The 22,499-nt window shown below is 34.8% G+C and overlaps 2 protein-coding genes across 2 annotated transcripts; both read right to left on the bottom strand.

Moving 5' to 3' along the window:
• Positions 1–2,155: 2,155 nt before the first annotated feature.
• usp3 (ubiquitin specific peptidase 3) lies at positions 2,156–14,500 on the bottom strand. Its single transcript, XM_042752711.1, has 16 exons — positions 13,953–14,500; positions 10,883–10,943; positions 10,477–10,620; positions 10,361–10,371; positions 10,233–10,305; positions 10,039–10,120; positions 9,625–9,707; positions 7,842–7,955; positions 6,908–7,021; positions 6,409–6,555; positions 5,646–5,752; positions 5,488–5,568; positions 5,048–5,166; positions 4,846–4,959; positions 3,223–3,290; positions 2,156–3,005 (listed from the first exon to the last, which is right to left on the bottom strand). The coding sequence occupies exons 1-16, from the start codon at positions 14,041–14,043 to the stop codon at positions 2,840–2,842; spliced, it is 1,575 nt and encodes a 524-aa protein (XP_042608645.1). The 5' UTR covers positions 14,044–14,500; the 3' UTR covers positions 2,156–2,839.
• Positions 14,501–15,398: 898 nt separating this feature from the next.
• On the bottom strand, positions 15,399–16,205 carry si:dkeyp-73b11.8 (BPTI/Kunitz domain-containing protein; the record flags this gene model as incomplete). Its single annotated transcript, XM_042753346.1, has 5 exons — positions 15,399–15,485; positions 15,584–15,666; positions 15,744–15,788; positions 15,863–15,985; positions 16,118–16,205. Coding segments are annotated over 5 exons (426 nt in total), but the record flags the coding sequence as incomplete, so codon positions are not given.
• Between the last annotated feature and the right edge of the window lie 6,294 nt (positions 16,206–22,499).

The following is a 22,499-nucleotide window of genomic DNA, read 5'->3' as shown; positions in this document are numbered from 1 at the left end:
TAAAATGGAATGACCCGGGGGAAAGTATTGAACACGCTTACTGAAATTTATTTAATACTTCGTACAAAAGCCTTTGTTGTTAATGACAGCTTCAAGACGCCTCCTGTAGGAGAAACTAGTGGCATGCATAGCTTAGGTGTGATTTTGGCCCATTCTTCCACACAAACAGTCTTCACATCTTGAAGATACTGTGTGGGCATTTTCTACAAACTCTAATCTTTAATTCTTTCCATAGATTTTTCTGTTGGATGCAAGTCAGGCGATTGGCTGGTCATTCTAGCAGCTTTATTTTCTTCTTCTGAAACCACTTGAGAGTTTCCTTGGCTGTGTGTTTAGGATCATTGTCTCGCTGGAATGTCCACCCTTGTTTCGTCATCATCATCCTGGTAGATGGCAGCAGATTTTTTATCAAGAATGTCTTGGTACATTTCATCCTTCCTTCAGTTCTATGAATTTTGCCAGTGCTACACCATGATGTTTTGGGGTGATGTGCAGCGCCATTTGACCTCCAAACATGGTGTGTACTATGGCATCCAAAGAGTTTAATTTTGGTCTCATCTGACCAGACTATATTCTCCCAGTATTTCACAGGCTTGTTTAAATGTGGTGCAGCAAACTTTAAACGAGATTCAACATGCTTTTTCTCAGCAGTGGAGTTTTGCGTGGTGAGCATGTATACAGGACAAGGTGGTTAGAGTGCATTACTTATTGTTTTCTTTGAAACAATTGTACCTGCTAATTCCAGGTCTTTCTGGAGATCTCCACAAGTGGACCTTGGGTCCTAGAAAACTCTTCTGATAATTGTTTCACTGCTCTGTCAGAAATCTTGCGAGGAGCACCTGGTCGTGGCTGGTTTATGGTGAAATTATGTTCTTTTCTCCTCCAGATTATGGCCCCAATAGTGCTCACTAGAACATTCAGAAGTATAGAAATGCTTCTGTAACCAATGCCAGCAGTATGTTTTGCAACAATAAGGTTGTGAAGGTCTTGAGAGAGCTCTTTGCTTTTACCCATCACAAAATGTTTCTTGTGTGACACGTTGGTCATGAGACACCTTTATATAGGTCAACAGTTGGGACTGAACCAGCTAATATTAATTTCCACTAAGGGCAGGATTGCTTTCTAATTACTGATAGATTTCAGCTGGTGTCTTGGCTTTCCATGCCTTGTTGCACCTCCCTTTCTTCATGTGTTCAATACTTTTTACACATAACTTAATTTCTTAACTTATTTGTTTTCTTTGTATGTATAGATGACTTGGATTGTTACCTATATATAATATATACTTAAATCTAATTATCTTGATTTTTTGTTGTAGAATTGATAACAGAATAGGCATGACATTGGCAATGCAAGACGCTGAACTGACACATAATATTATCAAATGTGGCACATTTTTAGTTTTACTTCCTCTACCTTTTTTTGTTTTTGCTGAACAGAGATAATCTAATAATATTTTACCCTATTTGCATTGTGAGATACAAAAGTGGGGCACAGCTAGTCTCAGCATCAGACGGCACACCCACAGACCATCTGATGCATATTTGTGCGCACACACACACACACACACGGCATGCTCTTTCTCTATTTGGCAAGCTATAATCTGATTGGCTCATTTTGCACAACTTTTGCATAGAAAATCAAGTTTAAAATGTACAAGGCTACAAGAATTAACAATTGTGAGGAAGAAGGAATCACTGGATTTCAGCTTTGCCTGGTCCTAATTGTTCCATAAAAATAAAATAAACAATGGTTGGTCCCTTTATATGTCAGCCAGAACCAGAGATATTAACTAAAACTGAAACCATAAAAAAAATAAAAAATAAAACGTGTTTCTTGAAATATAATGTAACTGACATGAAACCTTTAAACTTATTTCAATATTTAATTTAGCTATTTGCCCAGGCAACATTTCTCATTTTACTTAATGTACTAAAATAACTAAAACCAAAATAAAAATAAAATAAAACAAAAAAAATTACAAACAAAATAATTCAACAAATACTCATGAAAACTATAATTAGTAAAATAATACTGGTCAGAACTTGTGAAGTGAGGTTTTGGCCAACATAAGCTGCCAAATGGATCAGTAAATACAATCATTTATTGCATACGTTTTAATTTTGAGAATAATACAATAAACGCACAAACCAACTTTTGCACAATCTGCATCCCTTTAATTCTAAAAGGACAGAACGTGTACATCTGGTCAAACACTTTCAAGCGTTAAGGAAACGAGACACGTGAGCTACTGGACCCTTCAGAAGTCATTTTCACATTAGTGAGGTGATCAGAGTCAACTACTGCTTTGTGATACAGACAACATCTTGTTTTGTCACGTAAAATCACACTTTTCAAGTTTTAGTTCGGAAACACCTCCACATCAACTTAGATCAATGAACAGCAGGCTCAGGAGACAAGAATGAATTTCCGAGCCGAACAGAAACGTTTTTTTCCTGGAGCAGCGAGCAGATCGTTGGCGTGAGTAGGAGACGTCAGAAACGTGACAGCTGTTATCATTTCAGACAACAGAAAAACACTCAGTGAGAAGAGGAAAAACATCAATTGTAAAGCATTTTGTTTCTACAGTCAATTTGAGTTCATTCGGCAGACAAATATCCCCCTGAAGAATTGCCTTTGGAATCTCATTTCACACTGGTGGGTATGAAGACAAAAAACTGGGACAGTCTATTAAACGAAAAGTCATCAAGTCCAAACGCAAGCAGCAATTCGGTTTGTATTGAGGTTTGTGACGCAAAAAAATCAGAACTGGATAGCACAAGACAAGAGACAGATGACGCACACGTGTGAAGGTCCCATAACTGATCTGGAGGAAGTCTTAAAGCTTGGCTGGACTCTCTTGATCGGTGTGCTCTGTGTAGAACAGAATGTAGGCCTTGGCTTTCAGCACAGCCTCCTCACTGACCAGAGTGACTGTGCTGTCATTGAAGTGGTACCATTGGCCTTCGTGAAGCCCGTATGCCGTGTAATGTCCCGAGCCGATGCTGTGGGAGAGGATAGTGATCTGATTATCTGTACAGAGCGTGAATTGATTAGCAGAGCTACTGATATAACATCGCCCCCTAGTGGAGGACAAAGAAACCCAACTTCAGGCTGCTGCAGTAAATGAGATGTGTGCTACAAATGAAACATATCTCTGTTACAGTTGTGGGAAGTGAGAAATAGTGTTATATGAACAGGACAAGGCCAGCGTTTACTTACCCAGATCCATGATGCACCACTACTGCAGCAAGATCATACAGGCATCTCTCTGGCAAGCTGTTTTCAGGCTGAGCAGAATTACAGAATTGTTATGAAATCAGTATTACATAAAACAAGATATCATATAATATGACAAAAAATTATATTTATATAATATTGTAATATTTATTTTAATCATATGCTTTATATAAAGGTATATAATTACTAGGGCTGTCAGTTTAACGCGTTAATTAATTAGATATGAAAAAATAACGTTTTAATGTGATTTAATTATTTTAACGCAGTTAACGTACTGGCCCCGGCCCCAGACCTGTACATCATCTTACATTACATACAGCTGACTGTTAACAAATAAGATGCTCCATAAATGCAGTTATGCTCTAAAATTTAAAATATTGGTGCAAAAAATGCCCCGTATGAGTTTTTGTCTCATATTTATATCATACGTTATCACACGAGTGCTGAGTTTAAATGTGATTTTATACAACAGTAAATAAAAAGTTGATAAAGTATTAAGTTTTAAACACAACATTATGTTTTTGCGCAATTCTGCAGAGAACATATTACCTTAAATTATTGCAGAATTGTTGAGCATCTCCGAGCAACACGTGAGGAAAAATCAGCGTTTTGAACTAATCGTGTGAACCAATGATTTAAAGACTCGTTCATAGAGAGCCATTTACTTCATTCCTGAATGAATCAGTCGTTTGAACGAATCGAATGAAGACATTTACCGCCACCTACTGGCAGATTTAGTTTCTTATTTAGAGTATTATTTCATAAAATAATAATAATAAAAACATTAAAGGGATAGGCCTAGTTCACCCAAAAAAATAAAAATAAAAAGATCTGTCATAATTTACTCACCCTCATGTTGTTTCTGACAGCTGACAGTCCTAATAATTACATTAAATTATACAATTATGAATAAAATTTTGTGATAGTTATTAAAATAATGACTATATTGAAGTAAAATAACTTTATTATTATATATTGTATTTAATCATACTTTATATGTTATACTTTATTATATTATACTACATATATTTGTAACTTATTTAAATATAACAATATTTATCATTTATATTTATAAGAGTTTCTGCAATTTATTAATTTATTTTATATATGTGAATTTATATTTTATTTAATATTATTTGAAAGTGACAAACACATATTACATTATTTCTATATTATTACTTAATATGATCTTTAAAAATAAAACTTATTAAATATTAAATTAATACGTAGTTGTTCAATTAATAGTAATATTTCACTACTTCATATAAAATAATAAAATTTTACAGCTATTTAAATATAAAAATCTTACAAATTTTATATTTTATATTACATTAATATATTTAATTTAATATTAATTAAAAATTATATATAAATAAACACACATGACATTCTTACCTTACTATTACTTATTATCTTAAATATAAATAAAATTATTATTAAATATTAAATTAGTATATAGTTATTTAATTAACAGTAATATTAATATTATTTTAAATATGTTTATATAAAATAATTAAATATTATAGTTATTTAAGTATTAAAAACTAATTAAATAACATACAACTTATTACAAAACTATAATTAAAAAACAAATGGTTCACTCACCTCTAGCAAGTAGCTTTTCATGTCAAGGCCACGCATTGGAAACTCTACATAGGTGTCAATCTTATTCCTCAGAAACGCTGTCCAGTGAAACCTCTTCAGATGCAAACACAGCACCTACACACGGATTAGACATTGTATAACCATTACAAATGACATAAAGCACCATTTATTTAAAAATCTGATATTTCTACACTTCCGTCACCTTGGGCAGTTTCTGGATCCAGAATTTCTTAGTGGACTTTTGTCGCTTTTTGCACTTGTGACACATGTAGAGCTCAGTTTCATCCAGTTCCTCGAGGTCTGTGAAGCTCCGAAGGCAATCTGAGAGACAGTAAGCCTACATACTGACTTAAGGTCCTTGCACACTTAATCTGAAATTTTCCTATGCGTTTTTATTTTTTTTTTATATTCGTATTCGTTTTTTTTTTTATTTGTTTTCTTCGTATTTTAATTTGAAAATGATTTCTATTTTTTCAAAATCGAACCTGATTTTAATTTTTTGTGTGTAAATGTAATTGACACAACGTGAGGTCGTATTTATTTTTTAACGTGAGAAAATTTCAGACTCAGTGTGCAATGACCTTAAGTCAACAAAATCAACCAAAATGCAGCCATGTAATAGTATCTAATAACATCTCTTACCATTTAAAGTGCACATCGGCCCCGGCTCTTGGTCTTTTCTGGTCTTGATTCGAAATTGGCTGGGAATGTCCAATGAGAGATCTGGAGGAGAGTGAGATTTAACGTAACCATAGCGACAGAGGCCTTGAAAGCTTTTATAGATCGAATTGACGGCTCACCTAGGAATGGATCAAATTTTCGAGACTCGGTGCCACATATCAAGCAGTACACCTCATTCTGCAGGATGCCACCAAACACAGATGTAACGATAGTGGAGGTCCCATTTCTGAAAAGAAAAAAAAAAAAAAAGAAAAACCGCTCTACATTATTAAATAAACCCACACAGGTCCGATCCCGAGAGCATTGGACAGAATCAGGACTTTGTGAAAGCACATCTAGTCCATCTATTCACAGCAGGATTAACCTGCCATTTTGTTCAGCACAATCCACTGAGCACGCCAAAACACTGCACTTCCTTTTCAATAACCCCTACAAATGCACTCAGGTCACCCTCGCAGCTCTCGGCCGAGGGCTTCCTCACTTGTCTGCAGCTATTAATACAAACACAACAGGGTGGCTCTGGCTCTAGCAGCAGGCAAATGTGGGAACAGCCGTGTCTGTGTACGAAAAAGACTTCCCTCTGCGTGGCGTAAAGAGTTATCTTTATCACTGCTGCCCACGTACTCGCTAAACTAGCAGGGAAGAAATGGAACGAGGGGCGCCCTGCTGAGATAGACCTACCTCGAATTAGAAATTTGCCCCGAACCATCTGTGTAGTTCACTGAAGACAAGCATTTATTTTTCCATGTTAAAATATTGTGGCACCTGGTTTGTGTTTGAAGGGTTGCTTGTTAATCGAGTGGGGTAAGGTTTGGAAAGGATGACCTGTTTGTCCAAACAAAGGTAGACTGGAGGGTACAAATGATGATTATATGTTCGTACATGCAGCATTTGCTCTCGGAGGTGTGTTTGGCTCGGTCCGGGGACAGGGTGGGACTGGGCGACCCGTTCTTGCTCCCCTGCATCTCTCGGTGGAGATGATCCAGAAGGTAACGCAGGAACTCGTGAGCATCCTGTTGCTGGTAACCCCTGCAAAATACAGCAGATTGTCAAGATAAAATGTACTTCTTAAAGAGATTGCTGGTATTATTTTGAATGATTCGTCAACAAGTTACTTTAAAGTAAAAAAATTATTTGATCTATCCATCTACACTATATGGACAAATGTATTGGGACACTCCCTTCTTTAGAACAGAAAAAGGCACTTCCAAAACTGTGGCAACAAAGATAGAAACATAATTCATGTATTTAAAAATTGTATTTCCATCTCTGTTGCAACAGTTTTGGAAGTGTCTAAAATGACTGTACATATATGTACAAGTCATTGGTGTTTGTTGGAAAAACTGCAACACATTGTTTAATTGTGTGATTTTTATGACACCTGAAACTTGGCATGATTTTCCAGATGACATAAAAGAGAGCGTCTGGGCTGAAGGCAGTCTGACTCCCCTGCCAAAGGGAACAGAGTGTTTTCCTGAACTCCTCAACCAGAGACCTGCACAACAGAGCAGAGAAATGTAGGTATGTTAATGGACATCACAGGGTCTCTAGTATATTAGAGACACCAGGACAGTGCTAATAAACTGAAAGATCAGGTTCTGACAGATTGCAGAGAAAAAACTATGCTTAAACCAAATAACACAGTGTAACTCATCATAATTTTGTGTTTAGGATAACAAAATAAATAGGCTTCCCTCATCCTCAAAAACCATAAACAAACTACAAAACAAGGTAACAACAACAACAAGACTCAGACTATTAAATACGGGCTGTAGTAAGGATAAACATGGATTACGTCAACGGTCAACCACAGTGTGTTTTCTGAGCTGAAGTTTTGGCCAGAGAAAACTAGAAACCATAAAATGTAACATAAAAAAAATCTAATTTAAGAGTTTATCATGTTAATTATTTACCAAATAATTACATATAATTCAAATAAAAATGTTAATTAAAAATGTAATTTAAAGTTAATAAAAAGTATATAAGTATACTTTCAATTATTTTTAATTAAAAATACATCTAAAATATCAGAATTTCACATTATATATACATTTTAGATTTTATATAGTTTGATATATGTTATTAATTTATCATGTTTTTTTAAAAATCATCATTTTCACATTAGATGTTTGTCAAGGTATAATAAATCTTTACGTAACAAAAACTATAACCACTCCATAAACATTTAGACTGGTATGGTATTGAATATGATATGGCATATCATATATTGTAAAGGCTTACATTATGAAAAATATGTTCTGACTATTTCTTTAAAATAAAGGACAGCATTTGAATTTCAGTGGAGAGGACCTTACACACTGCTGTCCCCCTGACTTCTGGTGTGGTACATTCTCCTTCCTGCTGTTTTCCCGCTTCGTAAGGCCACCGAGGGCAGCTCCTTAAAATAACAGCTGAACACCTGGATGTTACTGGAGACGGGAAACAAAAACCAGTGTTTAACCAAACAGAGATGTCTTAAACATGACTCAAGATCCTTCTGAGTTACGACCGTTTGGTATATCTTTCCAAACGCAAATTAAACATCGACAGTATGCCAGATGCTATGGTAACCTTGCCAAGGCTTCCTTTTCCATGGATCATGGCCAGCAGAAGTGCGCAAATGGAAATGTTTTTTGTTTTTTAGGTAGGTTTAGTGTTTTACCCAGGCCTTAAAAAAACGATAACAGCTCAGCAACAAAATAATTAAAACTGTAATTAAAAATTATAGTGCGGTTTGATGACAAACCTTGACGTCGACTTGTCAAAGCCTTGTCTGAAAGTTTTAAATAACTTAGAAAAGCTTAAAGTTTAAAGGATTTTAGTAGTCAGAGGAAGTAAATAAAATGTTGCAAACACTTTTTAGCATATTGCTAGCATGATTTAACATGTTACTAACATGTTTCTAACATGATACTGTTAGAATGATTTAGTATGTTGGTAACATTTCTAGATTGATTAACACGTGTTACTATCATGTTTCTAGCCTTTTTAAAATGTTGCTAGCACAATTTAGCATTTTAGCATACTAATATGCTAATGTTTTAACGTTGCTAATGTGATTTAACATTACTAGAATGTTTCAGAATGTTGCTAGCATGATTTAGCACATTTAGCATTTTTGTTAACATTAATATGAATTAGCACATTGCTTTTTAACGTTTTATGTTTTAGCATGTTGCTAATAAGATTAACACATTACTAGAATCTTTAAGAATGTTGATAGCATGATTTGCTAACATGTTACTAGCATGATTTATCACATTGCTACTGTAGCATGATTTAGCACATTGTTAACATGTTACAAGCATGTTAAATCATGCGTACAAAACTAATTAAAAAGCAATACATTGTTAACATGACTTAATACATTGCTAAGAATTTATGTACATGATTTAGCAATGCTAACATGTTTATGTTGATATCATTATTTTTCTTTGCTAGCATGTTTCTAGCATTATTTACAACATTGCTAGCATATTTTAACGTGAATTCGCAATAGCATGATTTAGCACAAGAAACATTTCTTACAATTACTTTTTACTTGCTATTACAGTTGTACTACTGTAATATTTTGGTGGAAACCATTCACTTTGTTCAGGTTCTTTGACAAAAAAAAATAAAGTTCAGAATGACAGCACTTGTTTGAAATAGATTTTTTTTGTAGATGTAAAATCTATTTAATTCATCCTTGCTATGTATTATTGTAATGTAATGTATTATTTTGTTTAATCCTACTGCTGACAAACTTTTAAAACGGTAGTGTAACTGAATGTTTGCCTCAGGAGTTCTGATAATGCAGAGTGAACGGTTTATGTGATATTTGGCACGAGTCACTCTCTGTGGTTTAACCATCAGCCCGGCCAGCGTAAGATTGGCTGCGGTGAGCAGGCAGACGGTCTAATCCGTCCCCTGGCTGCCCACCAAGCTCTCCTCCAGCCAGCTCACAGGCCACAGAGGCACCGTTACCTGCCAGCACATACTAGAGGCTCCAGCAGAGCGCAGGGAGGCTTTGAGGCTCCTCCAGCCGGGCCACCCACACCCTGCCAGGCTACGCATCGCTGGCTGCCCTTGGCTCGGGGTCGTGAGGGTTGCTCTTACCTCAGGGACTGGAGAATGGCGTTCATGAAGCAGGTGTTGCCCAGGTTTCGGAGGCCCGTGGCACACTGTGCTATGGTACTGTCCTGTGTGGTGACATTAAAGAAAATTATGGATCCAGAACACAGTTGACAAATGATGCATTCAGAATTGTAATGTAAAAGTAATTATTTACAAATTAATAAACAAGTAAAACCTGCAGCTTCTCTTGGGCTTTATGACAACACGATAGTAATTTTAAGAATTATGAAACCTAAGTCATCTGCATTGCACGGGGAAGTTTTTACCTTCAAGTAATTATAAACAATTAAATATGTGGTGAGATATGTGGATGGGCATATCAAGTTTTTCTAAACCATATCTTAGCACGCCAGGGTCTTTTACACACTTCCACTTCCAAAATCCAATTAAACTCACGCTGTCTTTCTTCAGCTTGCTGTCAGGAGAGGAACTGTCCGACAGTTTTCTCTTCCTCTGCCTGTCAGTATTAGACACAGAGCTGAAAAAAGAGAATAAATCAGTTCAAAAACAATAATATAATCAATGTATTTAAGTGATGATGATTGAAGAATGGACTTGTTAATCATAACACAGACAAACACCAGACATACTTTTCCAAACTCTGCAGATGTTCTCTGACCCTCTGCACATGGCCTAGTTTTTTTTTGTTGTTCAACAAATTTTTATCATATGTGTATATAGGGGAGAGAATGGTGTGATGGTGGTGAAAAAAAAAAAACACACATAACACTGTTCACTGAAAAATACTGTATGTCCTGTCCCTTTAAGACACTCTCATCTTACTACTGTCCGTTTCAAAATATTTCTGGAAAGTAAAATAGGGAAGAAACTAACCAGAACGTGCTGTAACTGTTACAGTCCATACACACAGAGTGCTGCTGACTCTTCTCGCTCGACTTTTCTCGCTCTGGCTTCCTTTGACTGCCTCCTGGTGCCTGAATCTCCTCGAAATGCTTTTTTGCATGGCCGTTTACATACCTGCCACAGGAAACAGATGCAGTGTCATTTAATGTGTGAAATTTAATATTTTAATCATTAGAACGTAATTCATTTGAATACACTTTTATCTACTAAAATCATTTTTCTATTTTTTACATTTTAACATAGCTTAAACATAATTCTAAACAACCAAGGAAACAATGAATAATTTACATTTGAATTCACATGTAATATTTACTGTAAGTCACATATGAAGAAACAAAACCACACAGACTAAAAAAATGTCAATTTAAGCACTCACCTTCCACAATGCACGCTCAAACACGTCAGGCAAACCCATGGGCTTTTGTTTGACCGGCAAACTACAAAATATCAAAATATACAGCATATGTGTAACATCCATGATATGATTAGGCATTTTACAAATGTATAAAACGAGACCATTTTAATTACTTTTTTTATTAATTATTTTCCCTACACATGTAAATTAGTCAGCTTCTCTTAGGCTTAAAATGCTTAAAAAAAATGAAATAAGAAATATATAACATACATATAATAAGCATATTTTTTTCAAACTCTATACTAGACCCACACAAGTAATCTTGGGATTAAAAAAAGTATAAAATATTTTACAGCATATATTTATAAAATCTATTAATTATAAAGTTATGCTTATAATTTTATATATATATATACACACATATATATATTATATACTATATATACAATATAGATATATATATTTTATTTCATACATATATATGTGTGTATATATATATATATATATATACATATATATGTGTGTATATATATATATATATATATATATATATATATATATATATATATATATATATAATTTTACAAACATAATTTTGTATTTTACGGATGTATAAAATCTGACCCACATGCTCAAGACATGAAACCTAGTGTATAATAAAGACCTCTGTAATGTGCAGAGATAAGGTGGCATGTTAACCTCGTGCGAATGTAATCTCTGGCTGTGGCCTGCTGGGAGAGAGCGCTTTGTTCTAATTGCCTTGATCACCTTCCCTCTGAGCGCTCAACGAGCATCTGAATTAGCCGTTGCTAAGGAACGGTCGGTTCTCGTGAATGCTGGTCTGTGCACGACCCAACAAATGTGGAAAAAGTCAATAGACCCCCTCTGTCTCCTCGTACCTGCTGACCGCCTGCGTGCTGATTAAGAAAGCGCCACTGCTGTGCTATCGTAACATGCTTTATATAATGCACTTCACACAAAACAAGCAATGTTCTAACAAAATCACGCCGTTATTAGGAACAAAGCCACCTAAACAGCTATGTCCTGTACGATTTTCTCAAAGAATCTGTGAAAGCAGTGAAATATAAGTCGTATTCACTTATATGGTATTAAAGGTGGGTCACAGCTCTGTTTTACTAGTTCAGTCATTTAAGTCATGACTTTTTTTAGCAGTACTAATGATTGATATGTTTCATAAGTGTGAAATGTGTTAAACAAGAGATATGGGGCATTTCTCATGTCCCGTGGGTGTGCTGAGGGGCCACTGGGCGTCACACCCTAAATGTTCACGGGTTTTCAGTGTAATCTAACGTGACAATTCATCTTCACTCTGGTCTGGTCCAAAATACATATCATCATAACCTATTATGTAATACTTATGGATGCATGATATGTTGGTAATGGTATAAAAGTATAACTAGCATTTTTTATATTTTTAGTATTTATTTGATGTCAGTTAGTATGAAAGCAATCTCATCTGATTTTTTTTTATTTATATATATATATATTAAAAAAATCAATGCCAATATCTACACAATGGAACGCTTGAAATATTTACGACATCGAATAAGATTTACGCTAAATGGTTACATTTAAATAAACACTTATTTTACTAGCTGTTTATATTCACGATAAAATATCTAAAAACAGGAAATATTTGATATTTACCAGAATTGATTAATTTAGAAAAATTCAAAATAGCCAAATTTTAGCCAGATACACTAACATTCAAAAATGTGGTGTCTGGAAGATTAAATAATAAATAAATAAATAAATAAATACATGCACAGTTGATCAAATGTGACAGTAAAGACATCTACAATGTTACAAAGATTTATAAAAAAAAAAAAAAAAACTTATTTAATAATAATACTTTATAACATTACTGTTATTACAGTGTTTTACGGCCTTTGTGAGCATAAGAAACTCTTTTCAAAAACATTTTTTTTTTAATTGTGTCGACCTCAGACGTTTGTGTGGTGGTAGGCTTGTATATTTGTCTGCCACGATTTAGAATATTGGCCATAATATTAAAATAGAATTTTGATATCATGCACCCCAATATATAATATCTCTAAAAAAAACTACTTCCTACATTTTATTTTAATTTATAGATGAAATCGATGCATTTCAAGGAGATTCTGATGATAATGCAAACAAACACTAGATCCTGCACTTCTTCACACAAATTCATGAGACCTAATGGGTTACTTTAAAGGTCTCTCCAACTTTTAATGGCTTCCCCGAATGCATTTTTCCAGCAAGCCGGCCCACACTAAGCCAATAATTACCATCAACAAAAGCTCGCTTTTAAATTTCCACTCTCAATACTTTCCTACCTACAGCAAATGTCCAAATCCAAAAAGAGAGCTGAAAAGAGTGTTTTCAGATCCTTTGTATTTCAGTGCTTTCTCACACATGTAAAGCCGTGTGTATTAACATTACATTAACGTTGTGAAAATGTTTGCAGACATTATTTCCGGTTTATTTTGAGGTCTGCCTGCATAGACTGCTTTTGTCTGTATTGCATATGGAGATCAATGCCAATCATTTACTGTAAATCATATAAAGCAAATGCCAAATTAGAGCCAGCTACATTTAATATGAGATTAAATGTCATTAAGAAAAGAAAACCTCACTCAAGCTTCTCAAAGGGTGAAATAAACAGGCGAAAGCGAAAGGAAAACGGTGATAATCGTTTAATATATATATATAAAAATATATATAAAATATATAAAAATAAGTTATATATATATATAAATAAACGGTTCCTTGAAATGTCTTCACAGAACAATAAGCTTTCCGCTATCACACTCAAATTAGCAAGTTTGACTGCTGTGTGAAGCTAAACTACTCGGTTTGTGGGTTTAATATTCATTAAAACACAAGTACCGACTATTATAATTTCACGTCATGTTATATGTTTAGATGTTCTTCAGTTTTATTAGTACAAAAACACAAAAGTCTCCTGGCGCGAGCCGCTGAGAGCAATGAGGCGCTTAGCCGGTTCGGCTAGCTCGAGCTAGCTCTAGCAGGAAACTGACTGAATTATTACTCGTCATTCATGAATTATGATTCGCATGTAACTCACCGGAGCAGCACCACGAGGAAGGGGAACCGTTGGGGAACCGGGTCGGATCCACCGTCATACAGACACTGGAGCTGAGGTGAGGGCACTCCATGAGTCTGTGTGCTAGCTGAAGCTCTCGCTAGCCCACTCTGTGCTCTTCTGGCGGTAGTTTAAACTCTGAAAGCGTGTGTTAGTGGGCACAAGATGAGCTTTCGCTTTCCAGTTGGTGGATTCTTAAACGTTTGAACGCTGAGGAGTGATGCTGCTCTGCTAGGTGAAGTCAGTGTGTTGTTATGGTTTAAGAGAGCAGACATGCATGCATACATTAGGGCTGTCTCAAAACCTACCGAGAGCCCTACCTAGACTGCGAAATAGAGAGCGTACTAAACACTCTATTGTCGGTCTTGAGTTTGCTTTACTTTTCCTTTAACGGGATGTTTACACAAGCCTGTATTAATCGACAAAAAGACACAATTCGTTCAGAACGATGACGACGAATAAAGCTTCGTAGACAGAGCAGTGACGAATCCCGAGAGAGAGAGACACACAGTGAGAGAGAGAGAGAGAGAGGAAGTGGGGATATCAGCACATTTGGACATCTCAGAACGCGATTCTGACTATTTTACAATCAGTATTAAATTGGAGGTGGTCTGAATACCTTTATTGTTCTGTGAATTTATGTTTGTGTGGATGTATATTTGGTTAGATGTTTTGTAAATGTTATGTTGTGTGAACGTTTGTATTTATTTATTTGTGTTTTTTTTTAAAAAATGCAAAATACAAAAATTATTTTAAATATGATAAATAATTTATTTCTGAAGTGAAACCCTAAAACTATGAGTGACAAACATCATAAAAATGCATGTAAATGTTCACTTATTTTATGTTTATTATTGCAATTATTTGTCCATTTTATTAGAGAAACAAACCAATGACAAGCAATACAAATAACATTCTGTTAATTGACTATATAAATATATATATATATATATATATATATATATATATATATATATATATATATACTATTTTCACAATTTTATGCTATTGTTTTATTGTTTATTTAAAAACCCCTGCTTTATTATCATGTACACGTTGTCACGCTATTAAATTATATTTATAGTTACCTGGTCTGTGATTCATTTTCCAAGCACCAACAGGCAAACTGTGCCACACTTCAACACTTCAAGGCATTTAAAACCATGTAGATATTTCTACTTGATATGTTTATTCTGATATGACCAGCTTAGCGGACATATAAAACAATGCAAATTAGAAATGGACTTCCAAATATAGACACAAGTATAATGTACAAGTAATTAAGCAACAGGAATAATATGCATGTACCTTTTTATTACAGTCAAACTTTTTACCTGTACATCTTTGAAAAAAAAATGCTAACAATAATTGGCCAAAATTTTCAATGTACATTTGTGGCTAAAAATTTAGGGTTGGATTGTAGAGACTTCAAGAGTGGCTGTCTCCCATCTTGATGGCCTGCTCTTTCAGCGGTTGCTCTGCAGACTTGGATCTTTTTTCCCATGTTTCTTTGAGCTAGGCCTAATAAAAATTCCATGTTAACATGTAACTACAAAAACGTTGCCAGTAAAAACCAATAAAGCCAAACACAAAAATACATGTACTGTAATGACATTCTTTTTCTTGACAGCAAAGACAATCACCACAATGAGAATAACGGCAACGGTAAGACCAAACACAACACCCAAGATAATTCCTGATGAGATAATAACACATTAATATAATTGCATAAAAAATTCAAATGAGTTGAAAACATATTTAAGTTTCACTTACCGACTGGTACATCTGATGCACCAGAACAGTCCTCAAGGCCTTCATCTATTCAAACAAATACACATTAACATGCACTTTTGCATATATATCTCTGGGTAAAATCACTATTAGCCACATACCTGCTGCATTGTAACATTGCCCACACAGCCGGTCCTTGCATGTGTGATGTTCAGGACCGTAATAACGGAGATAGTGACCTACACATTCCCCTGGCTTTTTTGGAAGATTGCAAGCTTGTCTTTCTGTTGGGTGGAGGTATTATCTAAAGTCAAGCATTGTTTCTTGGGCGTTGTTTGGACAGGATTGAATTAACAAATGAATGAATCAGTCCATAATAAGGTGCATTTCATAAATAAAAGCAATTATGTTTTTACTGTCCTTGGGGAACAGTTCATCGGCTCTGTGTGAACAGTTTCTCATGCACTGCCTCTCTGTTATGAAACGGTTTGCATTTCCACCATTTCACTTAAATTTAAAAATAGATAATCACCTATTTTTGAATATTTATTCATAGACTTTTAGGTTGATTTGTATTTTGTATGGATAATAAAATGTTTTTATTCTAAAAGACCAGAATACATTTTGTAATATGACACCCCTGCTAAGGGGAAGACCGCTAAAAGATGTTTTTGAAGTACCATTTCTATAGAAACACAATGTCTGATTTCAAAATGCTTTTCACAGGATGAATTTTGAGATTTTAGGCTTTCCAATGGTATGCAGTCAGAGTTATATTAAAAATCGTCTTTGATATTTCAAGCTCTATTATTGCAGTCAGCGGGTGTTGCAGTGCTTCAGTCATGAAAGACGTGAAATAAAAAGCACCCTTACATAAAAAAAAGTGTCTCACACGGCTCCGGGGGGTGAACAAGGCCTCCTGTAACGAATTGATGCATAAAGCCAAGAGGAGACTCTTGGCTTATATCGAAACTTTGCTTTCTTTGGATTTTAACACACGTGCGCAATGCTGACCACATACATCAATAGCCCAAAGCTGCTTCTGTGTACAACTGTTGGTGCAAGCTAGATTCAAGTAATTATTACGTTTTGAATATGAATATTTTTCTTACAAAAATGCATCAATTCGTTACAGGAGGCCTTGTTCACCCCCCGGAGCCGTGTGAGACACTTTTTTTTATGTAAGGACGCTTTTTATTTCACTTCTTTTGGACTGAAGCAATGCAACACCCGCTGACTGCAATGATAGAGCTTGAAAGATCAAAGACAATTTTTAATATAACTCCAACTGGATTCGTCTGAAAGAAGAAAGGGATATACACCTAGGATGCCTCGGGGGTGAGTAAAACGCAGCCTAATTTTCATTTTTGGGTGAACTATACCTTTAATGGGCTTTAGCTTTATATGCGCGAATAAAGTTTAAACAACAGACCATGAGGATTCAATCGTCGCATCATGCACCTGCAGTGCTCCTGTGAACAGAGAAAAACAGAAATTAGGTCTATAAGAGGAATAAAATAAATAGGACCACACAAACTATATAATAGGCTATAATATAATTAACAGATTAACAAAAGGGGGAAAAAAACTGTGCAACAAGTATAGTCTACGCTTGTTTTTGTGACACTCTTAATGCATTTTATTTATTTTCTTTATATCTTTATTTGATTTAATCCATCTGGCTTAATCTATTTAGGCTACCAGTATTTTAATATACATATAAATTATTAATATTGCCTAACTGTTTGCAATTACAAGGTTAACATGTTTTTTTGGAGTATATAAGATCAATTTCTCTTTCATAAGATTACTTCCTCTTTTTGGCCTGGTTTCGTTTCGCAGTGCTGTAAACTCTAGGGGCAAGGCTACTAAACCAGGGTGTTTTTAGGGGCGTGATATTCAAATGACGATTGTTTTCTGCCACCACATTTATCAGCGTGGGATCATTCGTACGATGAGATTGGCAGCATACGAATGTTTCAAGAATCACACGTGAACTCTGTCGTAAATTGATTTGTGCGCACGGATCTGCGCTCATTTCTACATTAGATTTATACATGAGGCCTAATAACCGAAACATTGCCTGGACTCTTTTGGAAGCTTGCAAATTTGTCTTTCTGTTAAAAAAATCTATTATTTTTTACTATATGGTGGCAGTATTTGAACTTCATACAAACAAATTTTATGATGTGTTCATAGATAAATTACAGTCCACAGCAAACAGTTGTCCAGCTCTGTGTATTGTAGTACATATTGCCCTAACATTGGATCTCTGAATTTTGGAGGGTGAAAAGATAGCGAATGATTATACTGCATTGCAGTGCTGTACAATGTGCTCAAGTAAAATTTACACTGTGTACCCTAAATTATGCCAAAGTGATATAAACATGTTGTCTCTGAAATGGAAATGTTTGTAAAAAAAAAAAAAAATCTGTTTACCCTTTCTTATTGCATAGATCCAGTCTACCACATGTTTTTTACGACAACTTTTCTAATGCTGTCATTTCTGCCCAATCCTGCAATCCATAGGGATCATGACATGAGAAATCAAATTTGCCTTGATCTTTTGGCATATAAGAGGTCTTTGAACCATTAAAACATCATGCAGGTTTCATAGCTTAAAACATCCTCCTCATTATAAACAAAGCATTTAATTAATCAAGCTCCAAAAATGGCTCGTTTGGATGTGAGGTGCAAGATGACATCACCAAGGCACAAACATTTGCATAAACACCGCCTCCAGAGAAAGACATGGACAAATAGTCTTCTTCTCACCATAGGCCCCAGCCACTGGTGTTTAGTCGCTTAACGGCTGACACTTGTTTATACTGAATGAGAATGTCACGTCAAAAGCAAATTGCAAAAACAAAAAAAGGAACCATGCCAAAAAAACATGTATTTTACCCCCGGAACGTGATTTTTAAAGATTGGGCTATAGTTTTGGGCTAGTTTTGAGTAGTGATTGGGTGGGTTTTCTTGTGAAAACCTGGCAACCCTGTACTGGATCCAGTATGGAGATGCATGTTCGCTTTCTGACACAGTCCACACGCTTGAGTCCATCATCAATGGAGACAAATGGAGTGAAAGAACGTCCGCTTTGACACGTTTGGTTTGAACAGTTCGTTCATGTCTTTGTACAGATATCAGAAGGATCTCAGCATAAGGTTGGATTGTTTATTTCTAATGGCATCCCAGATCGTGTCAGAGGATTTTTTTGGAGCATTTTGTTTTGTAAACAAGGCACAGTGTCATAGATCTGACTTCAGCTGCATCACAAACCTTAAGTAAATGATTTCATAATGTTTGTCTGGAAATTACTGTTTTATTTTGATTATGTTGTCAAAACACTCAAAACATGCAGTAGCGAGGGGGCATTGATGCTGTTTTGTGTGACGTTAGTCAATCATAACAGTGGCCGATCCCTGACAAGCCTTAAAGGACACATCCCGGCTTAAAGGGATAGTCCACCCCAAAATGAGAATTTTGTCATTAATTGCTTACCCCCATGTCATTCCAAGCCTGTTAAAGCTTTGTTCGTCTTTGGAATAAAATGTAAGATATTTTGAAGTGCTTCCCAAAATGAGAATTTTGTCATTAATTGCATTTTGGGTGAAAACCGGGAGGCTTGTTACATGTGACAAACTGTGTATGCTGTTCTATGTCAACCGCACCACACAGATATGCTGTTTTTGTTCAGTTCAATTCAATTCGTAAATAGTGATGGTGACCGTGTGGTCAGCGGTTGGCAGTTTGCGTTCATTGGATACTCTCCAAAATGGCACTACGGTGAAGCGGAGGAGACAAATTGTTGAATAAAGTCATTATTTTTGTTTTCTTTGAGTACAAAATGTATTCTCGTTGCTTCATAAAATTCAGGTTGAACCACTCATGGCAGATGGACTATTTTGAAGATGTCTTTCATTTTAGGACCTTGACAGTGTAAGTTACTTGGCAGTTAATGGGACTGTCACAAGCCTCCCGGTTTTCATCCAAAATATCTTAAATTGTGTTCCGAAGACGAACAAAGCTTTTACGGGTCTGGAATGACATGGTGGTAAGTGATTAATGACAAAATTTTCATTTTGGGGTGGAGTATCCCTTTAGAAACAGGTCATTTTAGAGAGAGGGTCAGAATGAGGGTTGAAAATAATCATTTTCCCACATATTTATTTGTTTTTTGCACAAAAAAAAAAAAAAAAAAAAAAAAAACTTTATTAACATTTTAAGTAAACCTCAAGGAACATATTAAAATAATATAAATATCATGTCATGACCCCTTTAAAAAATTATTGTAGTATAATGTTAAAAAAAAAAAATGCCTAAGATGCTGACATGGCATTAAATAAAAATATACTACTACTACTACTATAATGGTAAAAAAAAAATAAATAAATAAATAAATAAATAAATAATGCTACAGTAAAAACCTGTTATTTGCTTAACAGCATGTTCACTTACTATATATGGTGAAAAACTGATCTATCAGAACATCAAATGTAATTTTACTATAAAATACTGAAATTTACTGGTTTGGAAAATACAAAGAACAAGTCAACTTATAATTGACATTCCCTGTGTAACATTTCACATTTGATGTTATTTCATGTAAATAATTGTGTTTAAGGTTTTGTTACAAGTTCATTACGGCTTCTATATTTCATATTGTTAAATGAATGTTTATAGTATTATTTTAGTGTTGTGTGTTACCATGGTGTTTTGTGGTTGTGTGTATGTATGACACTGTTCATCTTCTATATATTAGGATTTACCTCAGCTTGTGGAAAAGCTTATGATGAACTTGGATTCTCCATGTGTCTTTCTCTTTACCACCTGTGTTATTATGCTGGTTGCCAGTATATGTTAAAGGATCAAAACAGATTTTGGTAGCAGCGTGGTTATGCTAATTCAGCAGAAAGTGATGGTTGGATTTACTGCTTTAAAATTGGTTTTGTAAATTGCAACAGTTTTAAAATAAAATCTACCGTTTATTTTTTAAAGTTGCTTTGTGTGTATTTTACAGAATTATTTTGGTTTACTGTTCTATATTCATCATCTTCTAACATCAAGTTGAGATCCTTTTAATTTTTTTCTATTAATTATTTTTGTTGAGTTTTTTGCTTAAGGATTTAGTATATGAAATGGCTGTAGCTGTAAACTTGTTAAATGCTGAAGATGTAAATTTGTGTATTTGTGATGTTTGTAAGGGGGCTCTAAAGACCAGAGAGAAAGGGAGAGAAAGAAGAACTTCAAAAAGGAGAGTCTGCATGAAATATCTGTATTCAGTTTTCAAAACATTGACCTTCCCAGCTATAGACAGATGAAGTGAAGCCCATCTATACATATCACAAGAAGTCTCTTGCATCAAAATGAAATCTAACTAAATCTCTCAAATTTGGTGAAAAGCTTCTCTGTAGTTGTTAATGGTTTCCTAGAATTTTACACTTGGGCAGCTGGTGATTAATTGTGGCCTACAAAATCATGAGTCAGTGGTTTCATTCACACAACTCTCTTTTTTAGCTTTATTTAGAAATTGTTATTTTGGAAAAGATGTACATGCACAAGTAAAATATAAATTTGCTACTTAAATGCAAACATTTAGTTGCCAATGTCTTGATGATTTTTTTCTTCATAATTAAAAATAAACTTACTGTACATCTTTGAACTCGAGTTAATTTGATTCTACTTCCTACATTCAAATTTGAATTGGATTTCTTTTCACCACCTCAATTCATTTTGGAATTTGAATGTAAATTTCAAAAGTAATATACTTTTACATTCGTACCTATATTTTGACAGAATTAAAGACACAAACACAAGAGACCTATGTTACCGTAGATTCACAGTATTGTTAACTTGACTGACAGAGACTGTCATGCCAAGAAACACCAGTAAAATAAATTTGTATTGTTCTTCATTCTTTCTTTACAAGCAGTAATCAGTAAAATTACATAGTTCATCCAAAAATTAACATTTGTTGAAAATTTACTCATCCACAGGACATCCAAGACAAATGTAGCATTCCATCACTTGCTCTCATCAATGGATCCTCTGCAGTGAATGGGTGCCGTCAGAATAGGAGTCCAAACTGCTGAGTGAATATTTAATTATTCACCACCACTCCATTCCATCAATTAATGTCATTTGAAGTGCACCACTCCATTCCATCATTTTTTTTTATTTGGAGTGTAAATGTTTTATTAAGATGTTTTTTCTTTGAGGCATTTTTTAAAGGTAAAATATGTGTAAATTATAAGTAAAAACCTTTCACTTGTTTGCTTGATCTGTGCATATTTCTCTCCTGATTCAGACGAGACAACTTTTTAATTTCAACAGACATTAATTGATTAATTGTTTAATTAATGGACTGGAGTGGTGTGGATTACTTGTGGATTATTGTAATGTTTTTTATCAGGTGTTTGGACTCTCATTCTGACGGCACCCATTCACTGCAGAGGATCCACTGATGTGCAAGTGATGGAATGCTAAATTTCTTCAAATTTGTTCCTATGAAGAAACAAACTCATCTATATCTTCATGGCCTGAGGGTGAGTACATTTTCAGCAAATTCAAATTTTTGGTTGAAGCACAATTAGCATTGGTCCAGCACAGAATTAAAAATAAACTATGTTTAAAGTGTATAGATATAGCAGAAGACTAATATAATATAATGACCATTTTTGTGTACCTTACTGTGGAAGAATTCTTCACGGGTTACAGATGAAAATAGTATCCAGCACGGTGCCAGTAAGAGGCCCCACAAATGATGTGTGTAGAGATTCAGGTTTCAGCATTGGCTGT

This window comes from Cyprinus carpio, chromosome B25 (genome assembly GCF_018340385.1).
Source record: "Cyprinus carpio isolate SPL01 chromosome B25, ASM1834038v1, whole genome shotgun sequence".
Classification (NCBI taxonomy): Eukaryota; Metazoa; Chordata; class Actinopteri; order Cypriniformes; family Cyprinidae; genus Cyprinus; species Cyprinus carpio.
Note: the sequence above shows the minus strand (reverse complement) of the source record. Positions and strands in the feature narration are given on the sequence as shown.